The 22,640-nt window shown below is 49.0% G+C and overlaps 1 protein-coding gene across 1 annotated transcript in view; it reads left to right on the top strand.

Moving 5' to 3' along the window:
• Positions 1–22,640, top strand: part of SLCO3A1 (solute carrier organic anion transporter family member 3A1) — a 113,184-nt gene that overhangs the window by 75,569 nt on the left and 14,975 nt on the right. The window contains exons 3-7 of the mRNA XM_028706137.2: positions 2,958–3,056; positions 7,871–8,137; positions 14,698–14,862; positions 18,897–19,095; positions 20,322–20,460. Coding sequence (XP_028561970.1) covers positions 2,958–3,056; positions 7,871–8,137; positions 14,698–14,862; positions 18,897–19,095; positions 20,322–20,460 — 869 coding nt within the window. The remainder of the gene's footprint in view (positions 1–2,957; positions 3,057–7,870; positions 8,138–14,697; positions 14,863–18,896; positions 19,096–20,321; positions 20,461–22,640) is intronic.

The following is a 22,640-nucleotide window of genomic DNA, read 5'->3' as shown; positions in this document are numbered from 1 at the left end:
AAGTCAGTGTAGACCACAGAGTCTCAAGCTGTGGACCGTGTAGTTTTTCAGAAAGGTTGTGGATCAATCAAGAAAATGTCCCTGCTGCCTTGCACTTATACATCATGACTAAGAGCTGCCTTCAAAGAACATTGAAATTCTGCCTTATCCCGAGTCAGACCACTGGTTCATCCAGAGCAGAATTGCCTACACTGACTGGCAGCAGCTCTCCAGGGTTTCAGAGAGGGATATCTCCCATCCCTAGCTGGGACCTTATACATGAAAGGCAGAATGCTCTGCCACTGAACTGGGGCCCTTCTCCTTGATACAGAAATCACAGAAACCTAGCAGGTTAGGCCACTGGTCCATCTAGATCAATATTTGTATACACTGACTGGCAGCAGCTTTCCAGGGCTTCAGACAGGGGTCTCTTTCAGTTCTGCCTTGAGATGCTCAGAATTGAAACGTGGGACCTTTTGCATGCAAAGACTTGCTGGTGCTCTCTTGAGTTGAAATGCAGGGTCAGGTTTGCAGCCCTGTTAATATCTGGCCTGTTAGTTACTGCCTCACTGTTCTCACTAGAGATTTAAAAGGCCATTGGTTGGCCATGGATCATTAGCTAACTCCCCGTTGCCTCGGCTAAAGGTTTCTTCTTTAGAAATGAATTATGTATCCTGCTGAATTGTCGCTGAGCTCCCATATACGTAATCCATTCAAAGCACACGGCTTCCCTCAAGGAATCCTGGGAACCGTAGTTTGTTAAGGGTGACAGGAACTGTCGCTCTGTGGAGGGGAACTACAGTTCCCATGGTTATTTGTGGGAAGCCATGTGCTTTGAATGGATTGATGCTTTTGAATTATGGTGCTGGAGGAGACTCTTGAGAGTCCCATGGACTGCAAGAAGATCAAACTTATCCATTCTTAAGGAATCAGCCCAACTCTTCGTGACCCCATGGACCAGAGCATGCCAGGCACTTCTGTCTTCCACTGCCTCCCGCAGTTTGGTCAAACTCATGCTGGTAGCTTCGAGAACACTATCCAACCATCTCGTCCTCTGTCGTCCCCTTCTCCTTGTGCCCTCCATCTTTCCCAACATCAGGGTCTTTTCCAGGGAGTCTTCTCTTCTCATGAGGTGGCCAAAGTATTGGAGCCTCAGCTTCACGATCTGTCCTTCCAGTGAGCACTCAGGGCTGATTTCCTCAAGAATGGAGAGGTTTGATCTTCTTGCAGTCCATGGGACTCTCAAGTGTCTCCTCCAGCACCATAATTCAAAAGCGTGCAACTGTTGTTAGGGGTGCAAAATTTCAACATTTGGTGCTGCCTCAGAACAGTTGCACGCTTCCGTCACATTGAAAACAGCTTCTCCATGCGAACCAGGAAGTGATCTCTCCAGGCAACAGAACAACTTTTCTTTTCTTATGTGGTCTCCTGGGTGACACGGACGCCATTAGGCAGTTGAATGTCCATGCATTCTCCGTCCATTTTCCTCTCTCCCACCCCACTCCAAGCCGCACATGTAGGCACCTCGGTTAAATATATCCCAGTAATCTCTCCATGGGGGAGACACGCCCCTTTACTATCAGCCGGCCACAGCGGGGAAATGTGGGGCAATCAGGCTTTTGAGATTAACGTGGGCTTTAAAGAGGCAGCCGGTCGTGTTGGCTGGACGAAGGCAATCACATTTTTTCTGAGGTTGAAAAAGCAGTCTGCAAGAGGAACAATCTGCTACGGAGATCCCCCCCCCCCCCCCGTCCTAGCTTCTGTTGTGATTAAACAGGTTTGCATACCCTCCAACATTTCTCCGGTGAAAATAGGGACATCCCATTCCATAATGATGATTTTACTATTTATACCCCACACATCTTACTGGGTTGCCCCAGCCACTCTGGGCAGCTTCCAACATATATAAAGACATAATAAAACATTAAACTCTTTTTGGGGGGGGCTCGGAGTATTTAACCCGTGTTGGAAAACTGTATTTTGTTTAGTTAATATCCTTTCTCTTTTTAAAAAAGAAAAGAAATCCTCTGTCTTCTTTCCATGTTTAGTGCTTTAGCATACAGCATACTCTAGTGGTGAAATCTCAGACTGGAGGAAGCGAGAAAAGAATAAAATGCCCCAGTACTCTCTCAGATGTTTAGACTCATAGAACCATTGAGTTTAGTCTGGTCACGTACAAACTTTGCTTTTGGTTCAGTTTCTGGAGGGCAATCTTTGCAGTTCTGTTAGCAGACTTGTCGGAAGGGAAAGTGCCTCGAGGCATTTTTTTTTCCAGTAGGAGAACAAAGAGAAGCTGTCCGACTTCAGCCAGAATTCGGGGATTTAGTCCTGCTGGTCCCATGCTGTGGATTTCTCTTCCAACAGAGGTTCAGCCGGCATCGGTCACGTCCAACGCTATACATTTAAAGCACTTCAACAGACATGGAGGATCCTGGGAACTGTGGTTTGCTAAGGGTGCTGGGAATTGTAGCTCTCTCAGCTCAGCACCCCATAGCAAACTGCAGTTCCCAGGATGATTTGAAAGTGGCCATGACTGTGAAAGTGGCATAAGACTGTTTTGCTTAGTTATTATTATTTTTATTGCAAATAATTGCATCCCATCTTTTTCTCCAAGGAGCTTGAGGTGGCATGCATGGGTCTCCACCATTCTCATTAAATCGCTACAACAACCCTGTGAGGTAGGGCAAGCTGAAAGGCAGTGACTAGTGGAACGGACTCCCCTACCTAAGAAAACCATCAAGTCAGGAGAAGGCTTCGCATAGAGCTCTTCTCCCATGAGCTGCTAGCTTTCTGTGTGAAGGGAATGCTTTGGTCTGGAGGAAACTTCAATCACCAGAGAACTTTTCTTCCCTCACTGCTCCCCAGCGGCAACCCAGAGTGCTACGACCCATCCACGTATCGAGCACCTCACTGAGGACTAGATCCTTGTTCCAGGACGCGCCTCTCACTGTGTCGTTGTTTTTCTGTGTTCCCTACAGGGATCTTGTTTACAATGCTTGTGTTTGGACCAGCCTGTGGATTTATCTTGGGTTCCTTCTGTACCAAAATCTATGTGGACGCCGTCTTCATCGACACAAGTAAGGAGGCACTTAGTTGCAGGTGATGGGTCTGTGCATGGCAGGGTGGGCAGGGGGACCACTTGCATTTTGGAAGGTGTAGAATGGGAAGAGCCTGGCTTGCATAATTGCAAAACAAAAAAACTTGCAAGCATTTTAGGCGCATTGAGCAAGGATTGTAGCTCAGGATGGCTCACAAGTTTCGCATGCAGAAGGTTCAATCCCCAGCATCTCCAGGTGGCACTAGAAATCCTGCCTGAAATCCTGGAGAGCTGCTTCCGGTCAGTGTAGGAAATATTGGGTTGGATGGAGCAACAGTTTGACTCCATATAAGGCACATCTTATGTTGGGGAAGGGCCATTGCTCAGTGGTAGAGTATCTGCTTTGCAGGCAGAAGGTCCCGGGTTCAACCAGAGGTGGACCTCTGACAGCATCTCCAGGAAGGGCTAGGAGAGAGCCCTGCCTGAAATCCTGGAGAGCCGCTGCCAGTCAGTGTAGAAAATAGCAGGTTGGGCAGACAAGGGTTTGATCTGGCAAAGGTCAGCTTTTTACCTAAAGCATGTACTCAACCACGGAGCTGTGCTTTCCCCCTGACAATAACTTAAGACCCCAGTCCCCATTTTTGGGCAGAGGGGGGAAAGTGTTGATTTATTTATTTTATAATAATTTTTATTAATTTTCCAATTATAATCCAATGATAGCCTCATTATAACAATGCCAGTTTAAAATACAATTACTAATATCAATCATTCAAATACCAAATTATATAATTTAGAAAAGGTGCCCCTCCACATGCTAGAATTGATGATTCTGATGATTTTCTTTATTTCTGCGTTCCAAAATCTTACTGACGTTCCAGTCATAATAATCCCTTATACAACAGCTGCAATATTTATAACTTCTATTCATGTTGACAGGTTAAATAATTTATAAGACTACAAGTGAAGATCTCACACTATATCATTGTTCTTCCTGTGTGTGACATTTATTCTGTCCGTATCGTTTCTTCCCGTCCTTGTAAATTGTTATGTCTATCTTTTGCTACTATCCATCATACCTTGAGCGGAGCTGATATCCCAATGTGTTCCAAAAATTTCTCCCTCACTCAGTCACTCAACTTTAACAATAGCTGCAAAACTTGCTGTGTTGATTTAAGCCACAGCATATGAATCTGCGGACGCGGGTGGCGCTTTGGGTTAAACCACAGAGCCTAGGACTTGCCGACTTGCCGCTGACCTTCTGGTCAGCGGTTTGAATCCCTGCGACAGGGTGAGCTCCCGTTGCTCAGTCCCTACTCCTGCCAACCTAGCAGTTCGAAAGCACGTCAAAGTGCAAGTAGATAAATAGGTACCACTCTGGCGGGAAGGTAAACGACGTTTCCATGTGCTGCTCTGGTTCGCCAGAAGCAACTTAGTCATGCTGGCCACATGATCCGGAAGCTGTACACCGGCTCCCTCGGCCAATAAAGCAAGATGAGCGCCGCAACCCCAGAGTCAGCCACGACTGGACCTAATGGTCAGGAGTCCCTTTACCTTTACCTTTTATATGAATCTGCACAATAGCATTGGTTCATTCCAGGTCAAGGGAAGTACTGGGCTATTCTCTATTCTGCTTTGGTCAGACCCCACCTAGAGCCCTGTGTCCAGTTTTGGGTGCCACAGTTTCAGGAGGGTATTGACAAGCTGGAACATGTGCAGAGGAGGGAGTTGGGTATGTTTAGCCTGGATAAGAGGAGACTGAGAAAAGATATGATAGCCATCTTCAACTATCTCAAAGACTGTCACATGAAGGATGGAGCAAGCTTGTTTTCTCCTGTTCTGGAGAACCAATGTATTCAAATGATGAGAAAAAGATTCATGGAAACCATCAGGGAGAGCTTTCTGACATTAAGAGCTGTTCCAACAGTGAAACAAAGTCCTGCAAGACGTTGTGACCTCTCCTTCCTTGGAGGCTTTTAAGCAGAGGTTGGATGGTCACCTGTCATGGATGCTTTAGCTGGGATTCCCGCATCACAAGGGGTTGAACTAGAAAGCCCTTGGGGTCCCTTCCAACTCTACCGTTCTATCATTCTTCAGGGTTTCAAGCGGGAGTTTTTCCAAGCCCTACCTGGAGATGTTGAGCATTGACTCTGGGGCCTTCTGCACACCAAGCAGATGCTCTTCCGCTGAGTAACAAGATGCTCTCACATGGGGATAGACCACAACTCCCCTCAGCCAGAATGACCACTGGTCAAAGATAATGCATGGTGACAACAAAAACTGGAAGGCACCACATTCGCTACCCTCCCAAACTGGGAGTAAGAGGCTAAGGTGGGCGGTCAAGAAGCCGTGGCAAAGGAAGGCTCTCTGGTACCCGGTGTGGGGTGTCAAGGGTCGGGGCAAACCGCCCAGTGGCGCATGTGCAGTGCCGATACAGACGGCGCATGCGCGGCACTGATACCAACGACACATGCTCGGTGCCGATACCAACTGCGCCACTGGAGCGCCCATACGGGCAGCGTTCGAGCGGCGTCCATATGGACAGTGCTCAAGTGGCGCCCATAACGATGGTGCACGCCCGCCCACAGCTGCCCTACAGTGTGTAGCTCTTGGCCAGCTGCCATTTTGTCAAACCCCTCCCTCAGGGTGACACCCAGGGCAGACCAACCCCCCGACCCCCTTCCTACGCCCCTGTCAATAGGGGCACAGCCTCACTTCTGGGCGAGTCTATTTGTGGCTGCCAGCATTGAGGACTATGTTCTGCCTCCATACCTGGAGGCAATAGCGTTTCTGAATCCCAGTTGGTGGAAACCTCAGGAGGGGCGAGGGCTCTTGTGCTCAGGTCCTGCTTGCAGGTTTTCCTTTGGGGGCATCTGGTTGTCAGGAGTTCAGCCTACACTCGAGTAGGACTCTGGCAGAGACACATGCCTGACTGGCATGTTCTCTCCCTCCTGGTCTTTCGTTCGGGAGCTTCAAAAGCTTTCTTCAGCCCAAGCATCACAGCGACCAATGCCAACCGACACCGGCACTTTTAGGGATCCACAGAGTTTGCACATCATGTGTGACAGACTCAGCATTTTGGCTAATCTACTTTATTTACATATAAACACACATGGAGCACTGCAACATGGCTCCCTCTCTCTCTAGCATCAGACAGCAAAGAGAAAAAGAACAAAGGACAATAGTCCCACTTCACGGAACACAGTAGCACAAACATCCTGTCTTTGTCACTTCCCACTCTGTGGATTCAAAATATACGCCATCGTGTGATAGACATAAATCCCATGACTGCAATCACGGAACAGGAATTCAACCGGTGGGTTGGCCACTGTGAGAACAGGATGCTGGGTTTAGATGGGCTATACCCTGATCCTGCAGGGCTCTTCTTGTGTTCTCACGGTGCAGTTCTGGGAGGCTTGCCAAAAATAAACAATTTAAAAATATCAGTTGCTTTTGCTGCTTATTCTGGAGCAGCTGATGCGGCTGCGATTTCCTTTTCTTTTTTAAAGGAGACCCCTGTGGCCAGCAGAGGGAGCTATAAAGTAACTGTTTCTCCATCTCTACCTGGTTTCCTCATCCTTTCATCCTTCCTTGCCTTGCTTTGCTGCCTCATTTTAAATGGCATTTCTGAAGTTTCCATAGATGTCTAGACACACCCCAGCTTGCTGTGACCATAATAACCATAAACCCAACCCCTTGTGCCTGGAATTTATTTTCTTTTTTAAAAAAACAAACTCCAATGTGATTGCTAATATATTAGCAGTATATATTGCTAATCACGTTAATGGAAGGTGTAGTTAGCACCCCACCACCACTACCATGTGTAAGTTTTCTTACTGGCATAACAGCTGGTGTAGCTCAATGGCTAAGACAAGAGAAAAGGGCCACATTCCTTCTTGGGGAACCATCTGGGGGGCCACAGGTGGGCTGGGCCGAAGGCAAAAGTGGGAGGAGCAAGGAATCAAGGCTACATTCCAGCCACACAAAAGGCAGCAGTTATACACCCTGATGCCCAGAAGCATTGCCGCAATTCACAGACACATTCCAGACGCATTTCAAATTGTAAGCTCCTTGCAGCAAGGACCTGCCTCCTCGTTTTCCCTCTGATCTTTGTTTTATCTTGCGCCACCAAGGCACTCGACACTTTGCCAGCAGGGAAGCCCTCGGCTCAAGTCATTCTTTCCTCCTGGAGTAGGAGAATTAGAATACTGGCCTACTATGCAAGGTCCTTGTAAAGAGTGTGGCATGTGCAACATAGACTCCAGGGTGCTACTCAGATCTGGCCATAGCATTTCTGTCCTCGAGTTGTGGTGTACAATTCTAGTCTCCTAGAAACATAGGAAGGTGACTTCTCTTGGTTTATCTAGCTCAGTACTGTCTGCACTGCTTGGCAGTGGCTCTCCAGATTTTCAGACCCAAAGTCTTCTTCAGCCCCACCTGGAGATGCTGAGGATTGAACTGTCAGGAGTTCAGTGTACACACGAGTAGGACCCTGGTAGAGACACATGGCTGACTGGCATGTTCCCTCCTTCCTGGTCGATCGCTCAGGAGCTTCAAAAGCTTTCTTCTGGTCTTTTCTGGTCTTTTGGGTGCAGGAATCTCAGTTAAAGCATCCATGCCAGGTGGCCACCTGCAGATGCCAAAGACTTAGCCTGAGGCCTTCTGCATGCAGAGCAGGTGTTTTTTCCAGGGAGCTTGGGCTGGTGCTCCATGAATGGTGGCTGAGGTTTGGGGTAGCCCCAAGTCCCCTTGTGTGGGGTAGACCACCCTCATGACACACCCCTTCAGTCCCTGGTGGGGTTTCCTTCTTATCTCCCATCATGATCCTCAACAGCCTTGTCTTTCTGTCCTTTGCAGGTAAGCTGGACATCACCCCCGATGACCCCAGGTGGATTGGCGCATGGTGGGCGGGCTTCTTGCTCTGCGGTGCCTTACTTTTCTTCTCGTCTCTCCCGATGTTTGGATTCCCACAGTCCCTGACCCGCCGGCCAGAGCTCTTGGCAGAGGTCGAGCAGGCCATGCTGCCAGACAGGGACTACGAGAGGCCAAAGCCCAGCAACGGGGTCCTCCCGCGAAACACCTTGGAAGCCCCAGATGACGTCTCCTGCTTCCAGCAACTGAGAGGTGACACTATCCCCTCGTAACTCGCCTGGCGTCTGCGGGAGGCGACAGGTCAATGACTGGTTAGATCAGAAGTGGGGGATCCTGAGGGCCGTGTTCCTTCATGGGGAACCTTCCAGGGGCCGCATGGCCATGGTGCGTGGGGCCAGAGGCCAGTGGGTGGAGCCATTAATGCAGATTTTACATTTAAGCAGTAGGCTAGTTTCTGCAATGGGACGCGGGTGGCACTGTGGGTTAAAGCCTCAGCGCCTAGGACTTGCCGATCGAAAGGTCAGCGGTTCGAATCCCCGCGGCGGGGTGCGCTTCCGTTGCTCGGTCCCAGCGCCTGCCAACCTAGCAGTTCAAAAGCACCCCCGGGTACAAGTAGATAAATAGGGACCGCTTACTAGCAGGAAGGTAAACGGCGTTCCGTGTGCTGCGCTGGCTCGCCAGAGCAGCGATGTCACGCTGGCCACGTGACCTGGAAGTGTCTCTGGACAGCGCTGGGCCCCGGCCTCTTGAGTGAGATGGGTGCACAACCCTAGAGTCTGTCAAGACTGGACCATATGGGCAGGGGTACCTTTACCTTTACCTTTAGTTTCTGCAAGCCCTTCTCTGACCTCTCTATCCAGGAAAGCAAGGGCAGGATCGAGAGGCCAGGAGGGCTGCGTTTGCCCCCAGGCTGGTGGTTCCCCACTCCTGAATTTGAGCCACTGCCTCTTGTGGGAGTGAGTTCCATAGTTTAACAATGTGCTGCGTGAAGTCCTTCATTGCGTCTTTCTTGAATCAGTGGGCAAACACTGAGCATTTTGGCCGCTGAATCTCTCTCCCATATCCTCCACTGCACTAGGGATGCGGGTGGCTCTGTGGTCTAAACCACTAAGCCTCTTGGGCTTGCCGATCAGAAGGTCGGCGGTTCGAATCCCTGTGATGGAATGAGCTCCTGTTGCTCTGTCCCTGCTCCTGCCAACCTAGCAGTTCAAAAGCACACCAGTGCAAATAGATAAATAGGTACCACTGTGGCGGGAAGGTAAACAGCGTTTCCGTGCACTCTGGTTTAGTCATGCTGGCCACATGACCCGGAAAGCTGTCTATGGACAAATGCCTGAAAAGCGAGATGAGTGCTACACCCCATAGTTGCCTTTGACTGGACTTAAGCATCCAGGGGTCCTTTATCTTTCTCACCTTGCTGCACTAGAGGGCAGGAGACTAGCTCAAAAGGAAGAGACACAAAGCAGGCTGCCTGGCAGATGCACACGCAAGACAGACATGCAAAGAAGCACTTTTTTTCACACAGCACGTAGTTAAAACTATGGAACTCCCACAGGAGGCAATGATGGACACCAACTAGGATGGCCTTCAAAGAGGGTTGGACAAATTCATGGAGAAGACTGTGTTCAACCTCCACTGTTGGAGACAGCTGTGCTTCTGAATACCAGTAGGGAGACTTGCTGATGCCCTCAGGTCCTACTTGGGGGCTTCCTAGAGGCATCCCTGAGAACAGGATGCTGGAATAGATGGACTCCTGATGTGATGCAGCAGCCAAGCTCTCAGCTCTGCCCAGTTACCACCCCTCAATATCTGCCACCTGAGCCACCTATCTCACTCTGCTTCATGGTAGAGCCGGCCATGACCATTGTGTGGTACAGCAGGGCTTTTTTTAAAAATGGAGCTCAGCTCAGATTGAAAACTGAGATTCCCTAGAGGAACCCAGACTTCCTTTTGCCCTGCAATTTACAGGCACAAGTCCACACTTAAAAAGTCCATGCCCATCTGTTGTCATTGTTTTTGTCCTGTCACTTTCCGTGGGAAATTCACTGCCAAATTGGAGCAAATGGCAATCCACTGAAAATCCATTTGCTGCAATTCAGTGGTAGGACGTGGGTTTCCTTGGGGAAAGTGCTGTGACAAAAAAAAAAAGGTCTGTGAGCTTGCAGTCATTAGGAGCTTTGCTGGGAGAGACAGTGAGCTGAAGAACCATAAAGAAATATCAGGAATGCATATCAAAGCAGTGTGAGGTTTGAGGCCAGCTCAAAGCATGAGGCGGTTCTAAGAGACTCCCGTCCTCTGCTGGTGGGCCCTGCTGGGGAACTAGAGATGAGCAGTCACTGTAACATCTGCGCCCTGAGCAGCCCTGGGGGCCAAGCTTGACCCCCAGGATAATTCCCAGCAATGCTCTGATATAGTGTTGCTTGGGATGCGGGTGGCGCTGTGGTCTGAACCACTGAGCCTCTTGGGCTCGCCAGTCGGAAGGTCAGCAGTTCAAATCCCCATGACGGGGTGAGCTCCCATTGCTCTGTCCCAGCTCCTAGCTGTCCAACCAACCTAGCAGTTCGAAAACACACCAGTGCAAGTAGATAAATAGGTACTGCTGCAGCGGGAAGGTAAACAGCATTTCCGTGCACTCTGGATTCCGTCACGGTGTCCCGTTGTGCCAGCATCGGTTTAGTCATGCTGGCCACATGACCCAGAAAGCTGTCTGTGGACAAATGCTGGCTCCCTCAGCCTGAAAGCGAGATGAGCGCCGCAACCCCATAGTCGCCTTTGACTGGACTTAACCGTCCAGGGGTCCTTTACCTTAACCTTTACCTTTTTACCATGTTAATTCCCAGCAATGACCTGATACAGTGTTTCTTGGAGTGTTGTGGGAGCCCTGAATGACAGAGCCAGGCGGGGGGGGGAGACATTTTGGGGGATGGGGTGGCATTAATTTTGGGCCCTATTGATGCCTGGGGGTCCCAGCACATGCCCACTGTTACTAGGTGCCAGAATTGGCCCTGCTGAGTCTAATGAGATGGGCGGAGGGGAACAGTCAGCTTTGAGCTTCCAAGCAGTGAGGTTAGTGTAAAATCTGTGATGGGGCAAAAAACGATTCCTTTGAAGCACAGATGCAGATGGAGAAATCAAAGGAAGCGGCTGCTCCTTGATGTTGGGCTTATCTTGATGACAGAACAGCCAGTGTCTTCCACCACCACCACCCCAAAAAAAAAAATTGGTTGGCTAGAACTAGACAAGCAAAAGCCCCCTGGTGATGTCTTGCTGGGCTGCACCATTTCTGACTACAGGGAGGGTCAAATATCTGAATGTTTCTCTGCAATAAAAACCTAGTGTCTCTACATCCTAAGCCAGTGTGGTATGGGACAGGTGAGTCTAAAAACCTTCCTTGCCAAGGGGCTGTTTTGCCCATAGTCATGTCTTGCCACCAGTTCTTGCTCCTGCAGTATAAAACTTTGAGCATCTAAAGGAAGAGATGGCAGTCAACAACGCAGACAGGCCCCGCTGAGGCTTCAGCTGCACTTCAGAGAGATAATTTTTCAAACGTCCTGATTTTTCACATGTAGGACTCGCAGAGGAGTTAGTTGCCAGGTATCAAGGCAAGGCGAGGTTCTTCGCAGAACCTCAACGCACTCCATCTTGCTCAAGCGGGGTTATCTCTGGAATAATTAAAATACTCACCCAAGCAGAACAGGCTCTGCCTGATTCATTAGCTTAAGAAATGCTTTGCAACCAAAGTCTTTCTCTCCTTCTTAGAAACAAAGAGAAACTCCTGCATGAGCTTTGCGGGGGGAGAGTTGGGGCTTAGAGAAGGTTAATTGAAAATGAAAATGGGGATTTCACATACTCACATAGGCAGAATGGAGTAATACCGGATGCAACTCTTGACATATTCAACAAAGGGATGACTGGATCTGTCAAATTCAGTTTCTCTTTTTTTCAGTCTTAGTTTCAGGTCTCCACATTTCCAGATCCAGCTATCACCCAGCCCTACTGTTTGCCTCTACTTAGTTCCATCCTTATTTCATAATATAGCAGTACAGTATATCATGATGCTTAGCTGGTAATACCGTATTTTTCGCTCCATAAGAAGCACTTTTTTCCTCTTAAAAGCTAAGGGGAAATGTCTGTGCATATTATGGAGCGAATGTGTGGTCCCTGGAGCTAAATTGCCGGAGTGCGGCACGCTCCTGAGCCATTCTTTGGGGCTGGCGGGGGAAACTACGGGTGCCGGCAGAGCAGCCAGGGCTCCCCCCTCCAGCCCCGACAAGCTCTTGTTTAGCCGCACGCAGCCTCCCCGGTTGGGAGAGGCCAGGAGAGGCTGCGCGCGGCTATCCCATAAGCCAGGACATCCAGTGGGATCGCAGTGATCCCGCTGGCTGTCCTGGCTTCTTGTTTAGCCTTGTGCAGCCTCCCCGGCCGGGAGAGACTGTGCACCGCTATCCCATAAGCCAGGACAGCAAGCGGGATCGCTGTGCAGCGATCCCGCTTGCTGTCCTGGCTTCTGGGATTCAGAATATTTTTTTTTCTTGTTTTCCTCTTCCAAAAACTAGGTGCGTCTTATGGTCTGGTACATCTTATAGAGCGAAGAATACGGTATGTTGCGATGTTGAAAACCAAATATTGCCCAGCCCTAATGCCAGCCAGTATTAACTGTAGATTCACCCTTTCTGGGGGAAATCCAGGAAGTCTTAGCCTGCCAGTTTGCCCTGACATAGCTCAGTTGGTTGAGCATGGTACTCTTAATCTCAGGTTCATAGGTTTGAGCCCCATGTTGGGCAAAAGATTTCTGCAGGGGATGGGACCAGATGATCTTTGTGGTCCCTTCTAACTCTATAATTCTTTGATTTTGCATGGCCATTTCCCCCCAGACCATGTCCACCTGTCAATCAGCTGACATAACTGGCAAGAGTTCATTTCTCAGCTCGCTGGGCCCACCAGTTCCTCACAGGTAGTTCAGTCCTGCTTCATAAGTGCATTCCCTGAGGGGGATGTGCCGACAGAGGAGACCTCTCCCTGCCACCCCTGTGGTTCAACTCACCTGCCATCATGGCATCAGATGACTGACAAGTGAGTGGCCCTGTTCACATTGGCCCGTAGAATGAGGTAAGGAATAAAGATCAGACCCACTGGGCCAAACCTCTGCAGCACACACACACACACAAAACCTGTTACCAGCAACCCATTGGGGTACCTCAGTTAACTTCTTGGAAATAAGCCCCAGTTTGGAAGCATCAAGAGATAACCCTGTTTGCCTCCATTGGATAGATGACCTGTCATTGATTTTTAGAGCAATGTTTCCCAGGCTTGGGTCTCCAGCTGTTTTTGGACTACAACTCCCATCATCCCTAGCTAGCAGGACCAAGGGTCAGGGATGATGGGAGTTGTTGTCCAAAAACAGCTGGAGACCCAAGTTTGGGAAAGATTGATTTAGAGAAAGGCAAGTACCCCTTATCCAGAAACCCAGTAGTTAGTGCAACATTTGGGGCAGAAGCAAAGCCTCAAATCTAAACACCCAGAAGTTTAGTGCTACTCATACAGTAATTGATTTCCTGTGTAATATGCTCTGTAGCCCCTAGATGGCCCCATGAGCCTCAAAGCAGTCCAGGTATGGTTGGATGGCAATGGTATTCTTAGGGAACTCATGTCTGCTTGTGTCGATTTTTCTGCTGAACATCCCCAAAGGGGCTAGCCAGGCCAAAGCTGCATAAAGCCATTAGGCTAAATCAATACAAAGTCGTAAGAATAAAGATGAGAATCTTACAAAGAATCTGATTCAAAGTCGGAATAAAGAATGCACAGAATGGGAAATGCCTCAACTTTAGAAAAGGCGCCCTGTGGCAAGTCAAGCCATTGCCTGATTGTGGAGGAAGAAGGCAGACATCATGGGTGCCTGCTTTGCGGAAGGCTGAGCTACTGGTTCTTGGAGTCATAGTTTAAAAACAAAGGAAACATAGTACAGTCATACCTCGGGTTGAAGTAGCTTCGGGATAAGTATTTTTGGGTTGCGTGCTGCTGCGACCCAGAAGTAACAGAGAACGTTACTTCCGGGTTTTGCCACTCACACATGCGCAGTCAAAATGACGTCACGCGCATGCGCAGAAGTGGCAAATCGTGACGTGCGGGCGCGGGTTGCGTTCACTTCTGGATGCGAATGGGGCTCTGGAACGGATCCTGTTCGCATCCAGAGGTACCACTGTACACCCCACAAGCCTGAAGTCTGTCCAACCCTGGCCTTGAGTGCATTTCCATGAGAGCATAGGAACACCAGAAGACCTCCTTGTCATCTAGTCCACCATCCTGTTCTCAAACTGGCCACCCAAATGCTAACGGGAAACCTGCAAGGAGGACCCAAGCACAAGAGCATGCTCCCTGCCTGCAGTTTCCGGCCACATGTATTCAGAAGCATGACTGCCTCTGACCATGGACATGGATGTGAACTATAGACCTGTGGCTTGGGAAAGCCAACCACATGTGCCGAGGCTCAGTCACATGGATCTAGCAGCATAAGACCCATGTGACTGAGCCCTGCCAATGTGGTTGGGTCACGCGGAGTGTCCTCCCAGCCACATGGGAGCTGCTTACAGACAACCAGCTGCCCCACAGCTGGGAAAATGTCTTTAGGCAGCCTTCCGTAACCTGGCATCCTCTAAATGTTTTGGACCACAACTCCAATTATCTCCGTTCAGCAAGGTCATTGTGAGCCAAGATGCCTAGAAGCTGGGGAAGACCTTCTTGAGGGCATCTGGGGAAGCTCAGAAAGTAGCCCCCTTTCTAAAGACCCTTTTCCTCTCTTTTCTCTTCTTCAGTGATCCCTAAAGTAACCAAGCACTTGCTCTCCAATCCGGTCTTCACCTGCATTGTCCTTGCAGCGTGCATGGAGATCGCCGTGGTTGCTGGCTTTGCGGCTTTCCTGGGGAAATACCTGGAGCAGCAATTCAATCTCACAACGTCGTCCGCCAACCAGTTATTGGGTGAGTAGCCAGAGCAGGCCATTGGTTGGGCCATAGTTCTTTTCAGGGTATATTATGGGGTGTCAGATGCTGTGCTGCTTACACCCATGCCCACATGCACCCCTTGTCTTTGCTATTCCAGGCTTGTAGCAAAAGCTTGGCAGCTCACAAGTCATGCAGGACCAGTCTCATGGCCTTCATAGATGGTTGATGCTCACAAAACCTTTTTCACTATGGTATGAATAGTGCTACCTTGGTTCTCAAACTTAATCCATTCCGGAAATCTGTTCCAAAACCAAAGCGTTCCAAAACCAAGGCACGCTTTGCCATAGAAAGTAATGCAAAATGGATTAATCTGTTCCAGACTTTTAAAAACAACCCCTAAAACAGCAATTTAACATGAATTTTACTATCTGACGAGACCATGGATCCATAAATTGAAAGCAATAATCAATGTACTGTACTATAAAATAAATAAGACAGCATTGTATATGATAAAAATTAAAATTATTTTTTTTCTTACCTGCACTGATGACAGTCATTGTTTGGATGGAGGGCCTTTATCCATTTCCTCAGTCACACAATCAATCCATCAGTAGCTGAACTGGGTTCCACACAGTCACAAAAACAAATTAACAGAAAAAGCCTCAAAAACAAAAATGCAAAATAAAGAGCAAAAACAAAAGCACCAGACTTAATCCGTTCTGGAAGTCTGTTTGACTTCCAAAATGTTCAAAAACCAAGGCGCAGCTTCTGATTGGTGGAGGCACCCCGGAAACAATAGCCGACAGCTGCATCGGACGTTCTGTCATTTGGTGGCTGGAAAACACTTCCTGGCAACTTCTCACTGTTTGAGAAGATGTTTTTAACTGTTTTGGACTATTTTAAACAACTTTTAAAAATGCTCTTAAAAAGAAGTCGTTTTTTTATTGATGTGTTTGGCACCCTGGGCTCCTTCGGGAGAAAGAGTGGAGTATAAACTGAATGAATAGGTAAATAAATAAAACAGCTGCCCCTTCAAATATATGTGCTTAGGGGCTGCCCCCATTTCATCCCACCAGCTCTTTGGCTGAGCAGGGATTTGAAGCAGTCCCACCCCATCCTTTCCAAAACATTCTTCCACACCAACTCTCATAGTAAGCTATGCTTCTTGTGTTCCTTTTTATTCATATGCAAATACATATGCAGATTAAATTAATTGACCCAAACTCATGCCATTTATCAACTCTGGTTTCTTTAATCGGGTGCTAGCCTTTCAATTTTGTGCCAGAGGAACCGAACCTCTGAAACAAGAAATTGTCAAAGCCTGAGACCTGCATAAATTAAGCACATGAGACCAAATGGCGAGGTTGCTCTCACTTTGCTTAATGTACCCTGCAATTTTTAATATTTTTTTCTCCACAATTCATCCACACTCTTAGCCCTGGAAATGCTGTTCAGCAACCTGTCTGACTACAGAGGTTGCAGCAAGTCTTGCTGCCAGTTTTTCAAGCATATCTCTGAAAAGTGTAAGGTCTGGGATCTTGCTGTTTTTTAAAAAAGACAACCAAGTTTCTCACAAAACTGACCTCTGAGTTCTGCATTTTGCAACTTTTCGGCACTTTCATGGAATTGTGCCATTCCCCACAACGTGAAAACCTATTCCCTGCAACCTGCAATAGTTATGAACACATTCACTTTGCAGAGAGCCAGTGTGTTGTAGTGGTTAGAGTGTCAGACCAAAACCTGGGAGAACAGGGTTCAAATCCCTATTCAGGCTGATCTACCTCACAGGGTTGTTGTGCGCATAAAATTGAGGGAGGGGGAGAACCATGTATGTCACCTTGAGCAACTTGGAGGAGGGCCAGAATAGAAATGTCATAATAATAATAATAATAATAATAATAATAATAATAATAATAATAATATGGGCGGGGGGTTCTCAAGGTTTTGAAAGCTGTGGAGGCGCCCACACGAAAGCCATTCCACCCTCTCAGTTGCTGCAATGTCACTCAGCATTGAACTTCCTGCAGCCAATCCGAAGCCGCACCAGCGTCACCGCCTGCCCAGAGCCATCCGCAGCTTTGGATTGGCTGCAGGAGTTTCCTACAGGCAATCTGAAGCCACGCCAGCATTGCCACCTGCCCTGAGGCATCTGCAGCTTTGGATTGGTTGCAGGAATTTCCACCCACGTCACTGCCCACCCAGAAGCCATGCCAGCACCGAGGAAGTCAGTTCCCGCACGGCGAGGCGTCCGCAGCACGTGGGGACTGACCAAGCAGGTGGCAGAGTCCATGGGCCGGATTTACAAGCCTGGGGGGCCACATGTCACTCAGCATTGCTCACATAATCTCAGTCCTATCATCCAATCCTTAAGGCAGGGGTCAGCAAACATTTTCATCAGGGGGCCGGTCCACTGCTCCTCAGACCTTGTGGGGGGCCAGACTATACAGTACTGTAGATTCCGGCGTATTAGGCAACTGGGCGTATAAGACGCCCCCCAACTTTTGCTGTTCAATTTTAGAGTATTAGAGTTATAGAGTTTGAGTGCCGCCAGGGGCGGAGCACGCCCCCCTCCGCTGCTTCTGCCATCGCAGCAGCAGCAGCCGGAGGCGAGGGGTTTGGCAGGCGGGCAAGCACCGCGCTTGGAAGGACTTTCTGCGTCCCCTTCTGTGGGGAGGGAGGAGGAGCAATGGCAGAAGGGGCGCCTCTGCTCACCGGCTGCCTCTCCTCCTTCCCAACGCGTATACCCGGCGTATAAGACAACCCCCAACTTTTGGGGTGATTTTCCTGGGATAAAAAGTAGTCTTGTATGCCAGAACATACGGTATTTTGAAAAATATAAATACCCTGCAAGCCGGTCCCACAGCTGCGTCTGGACCTGGAAGAGGAACGCACTCTGTTGATGAGCAACAGCCGCTCCATCAGCCTGTCCTTGCGGAGCTGCCAGACGGGGTGCACCACATGCTGCGGCCTGTCGGCAGGCGCACCAAGCTCTGGGTGAAGCCCCGCGATGCGCCCCTCACACTGCCCATGGCACGGCCCAGACCCAACGCCCGCCTGCCAGCCTCTCGGTCCATGGCTGAGTTTACCTCAGCCGGGTTTACCTCACCGCACTGGGTTTACCTCAGCCGCGGGCAGCAAGGCTTTCAATTGGCTGCAGGAACTTCCTGCAGCCAATCCGAAGCCGCGCCAGCGTCACCGCCTGCCCAGAGCCATCCGCAGCTTTGGATTGGCTGCAGGAGTTTCCTACAGGCAATCTAAAGCCGTGCCAGCATTGCCACCTGCCCTGAGGCATCCGCAGCTTTGGATTGGTTGCAGGAACTTCCACCCACGTCACTGCCCACCCAGAAGCCATGCCAGCACCGCGGAAGTCAGTTCCCGCACGGCGAGGCGTCCGCAGCACGTGGGGACTGACCAAGCGGGTGGCAGAGTCCATCGCCGGATTTACAAGCCTGGGGGGCCACATCTGGCCCCTGGGCCTTAGTTTGCTGACCCCTGCCTTAAGGTCTAGAAACTTGGTTTTTTATTTTCAAAAGAACTTAAAATTATATTTATTTTCCTACGTTTCTGACCCACCTTCTTCTCCAAGGAGCTCATAGTTCCCACCCTCCCCATTTAACCCCCACACGTCTGACACTCTAACCACTACACCACATTGTCTCTCTAATAATATAAAGTATATATATATATAAATACAGTGGTACCTTGGTTGTTGAACTTAATCCATTCCAGGAGTCTGTTCGATTCCCAGAATGGTTCGAAAACCAAGGCGCAGCTTCCGATAGGCTGCAGGAGCTTCCTGCAGCCAATCAGAAGCCACGTAAACTGTGTTGGACATTTGGCTTCCAAAAAATGTTTGCAGACCAGAACAATCACTTCCAGGTTTGCGGCATTCGGGAGCCAGTTTATTCGACAACTAAGCCGTTCGACAACCAAGGTACCACTGTAAGTGCTTTGTTTTTGTTTTTTTAAGGGTTCCTAATGTTTCAGGAAGTAGGTTTTCCACACCTGCATGCGCAGGGACTGAGGCAAATTGAAATGGAAGCTATGAACCCCTTTTTCTCTTTGTGCAGGTATGACAGCTATTCCCTGTGCATGTCTGGGCATCTTCCTGGGCGGCCTCCTGGTCAAGAAGCTGAGCCTGTCTGCTCTCGGAGCCATCCGTATGGCTATGCTGGTCAACCTGGTGTCCACGGGCTGCTACGTCTCATTCCTGTTCCTGGGTTGTGACACAGGACCGGTGGCCGGGGTCACTGTTCCCTATGGAAACAAGTGAGTATGACCCGTGAAGCAGAATTTGAGCCAGAAACGCTCCTAGGATTTATTCCTCCATGGCCAACCCGCTGCCCATCAGAAGTTTCAGGTTACCTGATGGATACGCCCCTGTGATTGGTCCAGATGTTAAAAAGTCCCACCGACCTGGAAGTAAGGGCTGCATCCAATAGGTCAGGTTGTGACTGAGCTGCTCCTTGAGGATGAGAGGAAGGGTCCCAGCCTTGGTGGCCTGGCACCTTTAAGAGCAGAATCTCTGCTGGAATTCTTTCATTTGGCCATCTTAACTAGAGAGGTCTAATCTAGTGGGGTGCGGTTTCCTTCCCCAATCCTGAAGGTATGGTGTTATGTACTGAGATAAATTCTAGAACAATAGGATCCAGAATGCAGCAGTCTGATTGGTCCGCAGGAGCCACCCAATCCAGCGCCAGGTGGAAGTGAATCAGCGACCTGATTGGCCTGAAGGAGCAGCCAATCAGGTTTCTGGAGGAGGTGAATCCGCAACCTGATTGGCCTACAGGAGCAGCCCGGAATTAGCTAATCACGCAGGGCCCATCGTGTAAATAATGTATATATAGCTAGACGTTTTGGGAAAAGTTTCATTCATTGCTACTGCAAGCTGAATAAAAAGCATGAAATTCACACTCAACTCCGGCTATATTTCATATTGTTAGGAAGCCTAGATGCAGGTAGGGTTGGCTTTGGGCTGGCTTCCAACAGAGCCTTTATCTGCTCCTGGATTCCCCAGCATGCACCTGTCCCAATTAAGAGACAAGATGGCTGCTGATGTAGACCTTGGTAATATGGTGCCCTGTGCGAGTCCAAAATTTGACACACACACACAGCCAGCCCTTGCGCCCCAAAGCCAGGCTTTGGAAAGGAGGCATGAGGAATCTAGAGCCTTCCCTACTCCTTCCCAAAGCTGGGTTTTGGACCCTGTCAGAGTCCTCACACCAGCCGGAAGGCACTCGCTTGGCCCCTGCATTCTATGAGGGGGAACCAGTCAACCTGCCCTAAATCTGCCTCTGACTGATCAGTATGGCTATAACCTTTGGGACCTTAAGCTCCTTCTGTTCTCTTTGTTGTCTTCCATGCAGTCTGGGTGCAGTATGGCCTGGGTGTAACTTTTGGGGAGGAAAGGTTCACTAGGAAAGAAATGCTTCGGAGTCACACTTCCTTCTGACCAACTGCTGCCCTCCCCTTACCCCCCACCCACTTTCTTCCAGATCAGGACCATCGTCCATCCTGGCACCATATTCCGCCTGCAATAACAACTGTAAATGCCAAACTGATTCCTTCACTCCGGTCTGTGGGGCAGACGGGATCACGTACTTATCTGCCTGTTTTGCTGGATGCAGTACCATGGTAATCCATATTTCCTTCATTGATTGATTGGATTTCTTACCTGCCTTTCACCGTAAGGTCCCCGTGCAGGTTGCAGCATTTGGTTACAAAAAATAAAACAAAATGCATTTGGGGCACCGTGCAAGATCACCCCCCCCCCCAAAAAAGTGCTTTTTTTCAGGATGTAATTGTGGCGCCCAAAATGGCGGCCGTGCTCTCAGACAAAAAAAGTGGGATGTCCCGGTTTTATCAGGACACTTGAGGGGTATGTATGTCTTTGTGCTCTGGCGATGCTGGTTACATATGCTTCAGGTTACAGACTCCGCTAACCCAGAAATATTGCTTCAGGTTAAGAACTTTGCTTCAGGATGAGAACAGAAATCGTGCTCCAGCAGCACGGCGGCAGCAGGAGGCCCCATTAGCTAAAGTGGTGCTTCAGGTTAAGAACAGTTTCAGGTTAAGTACGGACCTCCGGAACGAATTAAGTACTTAACCTGCGGTACCACTGTATACAAATGTAAAATTGACATTCATAGCTCCACCTGTTTATACTCCTGCCCCGCCTATCGCTTGCACAAAGCCCTGCCCAGAAAGGAATGTGGCCCTCACTCCCTGCTCTTGCCTTAAACAAAATGGACGGAGCCTCATCTATAATAATAATAATAATAATAATAATAATAATAATAATAATAATAATAATAATTATTTATTATTTGTACCCCGCCCATCTGGCTGGGTTTCCCCAGCCACTCTGGGCGGCTTCCATAGAAACCAAAAATACACTAAAATATCACAGATTAAAAACTTCCCTGAACAGGGCTGCCTTAAGATGTCTTCTGAATGTCAGGTAGTTGTTTATCTCTTTGACATCTGATGGGAGGGCGTTCCACAGGGCGGGTGCCACTACCGAGAAGGCCCTCTGCCTGGTTCCCTGTAGCTTTGCTTCTCACAATGAGGGAACCGCCAGAAGGCCCTCGGCTGGACCTCAGCATCCGGGCAGAACGATGGGGGTGGAGACGCTCATCTAGTGGCCCAACCCTGCAAACAAAGAGAGGGAGAATGGAGCCAACAGAGAGGTGCTGGTGAACATCAGTGGCCTGAGCAGGTGGGAAATTCTCCTTTGCCAAAAGCGCCAGGCAAGGCCCTCAGGATGGAGGGGAGCAGGTGGCCGTGGAAGAGCTTGCTAGCCATTGCTGTCAAAGGGAGCCTGTTCTTCTTCCGGAGGCTCATTGTGCCCAGATATAATTGCTTCCTCAGCTGCATCCCCTTCATCCTCCTTCCCACCCCAAACCCCTTTCATATCCTCTCTCAACGTTTCTCTGGAGAGAGGGAGAGAGACAATGACAGGTTGTGAATTCAGCAAATCTCTAAAAGCTTAACAAAGAGAATAATTTCTCTTTGTTCTCCAAAGCCTGATATTTTGATAGAAAGAAGATGACTGATGTGTGTGGACAAGGCAGAGTTGATATCTAAGGACTAAGAAGTGTGTGGGGGGGGGGCGCTAGACCTAGATATTTCAATAACTTAACAGTTCAAGGCGAGTCAGTTAGAATAAATCCTCCTAGCAGGAAATAAAGTGATTCTGTATCTCCCAGCATCCTCAGGGAGCAACAGCCATGATTGCAACACATTCAGAAAATGTTGTTCAGTTCTTCTGGGGATCTTACTAAATGCACGCACAAAAAGCGGAAGAAAAGCACAGCAGATTTTCTGTGCCGCTGAAAGCTCACAGATCCAATTATCCCCATTCTCCTCTGCTCCTCCTTTATCACACCACGCCATTGTGTGGCATTTTCCTGGGCCACTGATATCATCAAAAGCCTTCCTCACTCTTTCCTTCGGCAAGCACGCCTCAGAGAGCCAGAGTCCCTCTTCAGACACACCAGTGGGGAACCACAGCATTGTCACTTTTGGGCACTGTTTGGACAGACACCTCTTTTGTTGTTGTTGTTGTTGCATGAATAATAGCCGTGGGGAGCTTGCCTCTAGCCACTACACTGCTCTTGGGGCCAGAAAAGCGAAAGCATGGTGGAGGGGGGCCACATGCAAACTTTCTGGAAAAGCAGAAGATTGTAAGCTTCAAGGCACAACGGAGAAAGGCATGTCCCAGAATAACTAGAAAGACTTTTAAAAACTAGGAAGCAAAGACTTTGTGCTGTCTTTTATGCCTTCCTACATAATAGGGGCTTATTAGTTCGCTC

Source organism: Podarcis muralis, chromosome 14 (genome assembly GCF_964188315.1).
Source record: "Podarcis muralis chromosome 14, rPodMur119.hap1.1, whole genome shotgun sequence".
Classification (NCBI taxonomy): Eukaryota; Metazoa; Chordata; class Lepidosauria; order Squamata; family Lacertidae; genus Podarcis; species Podarcis muralis.
This window is presented reverse-complemented; position numbering and strand designations above follow the sequence as displayed.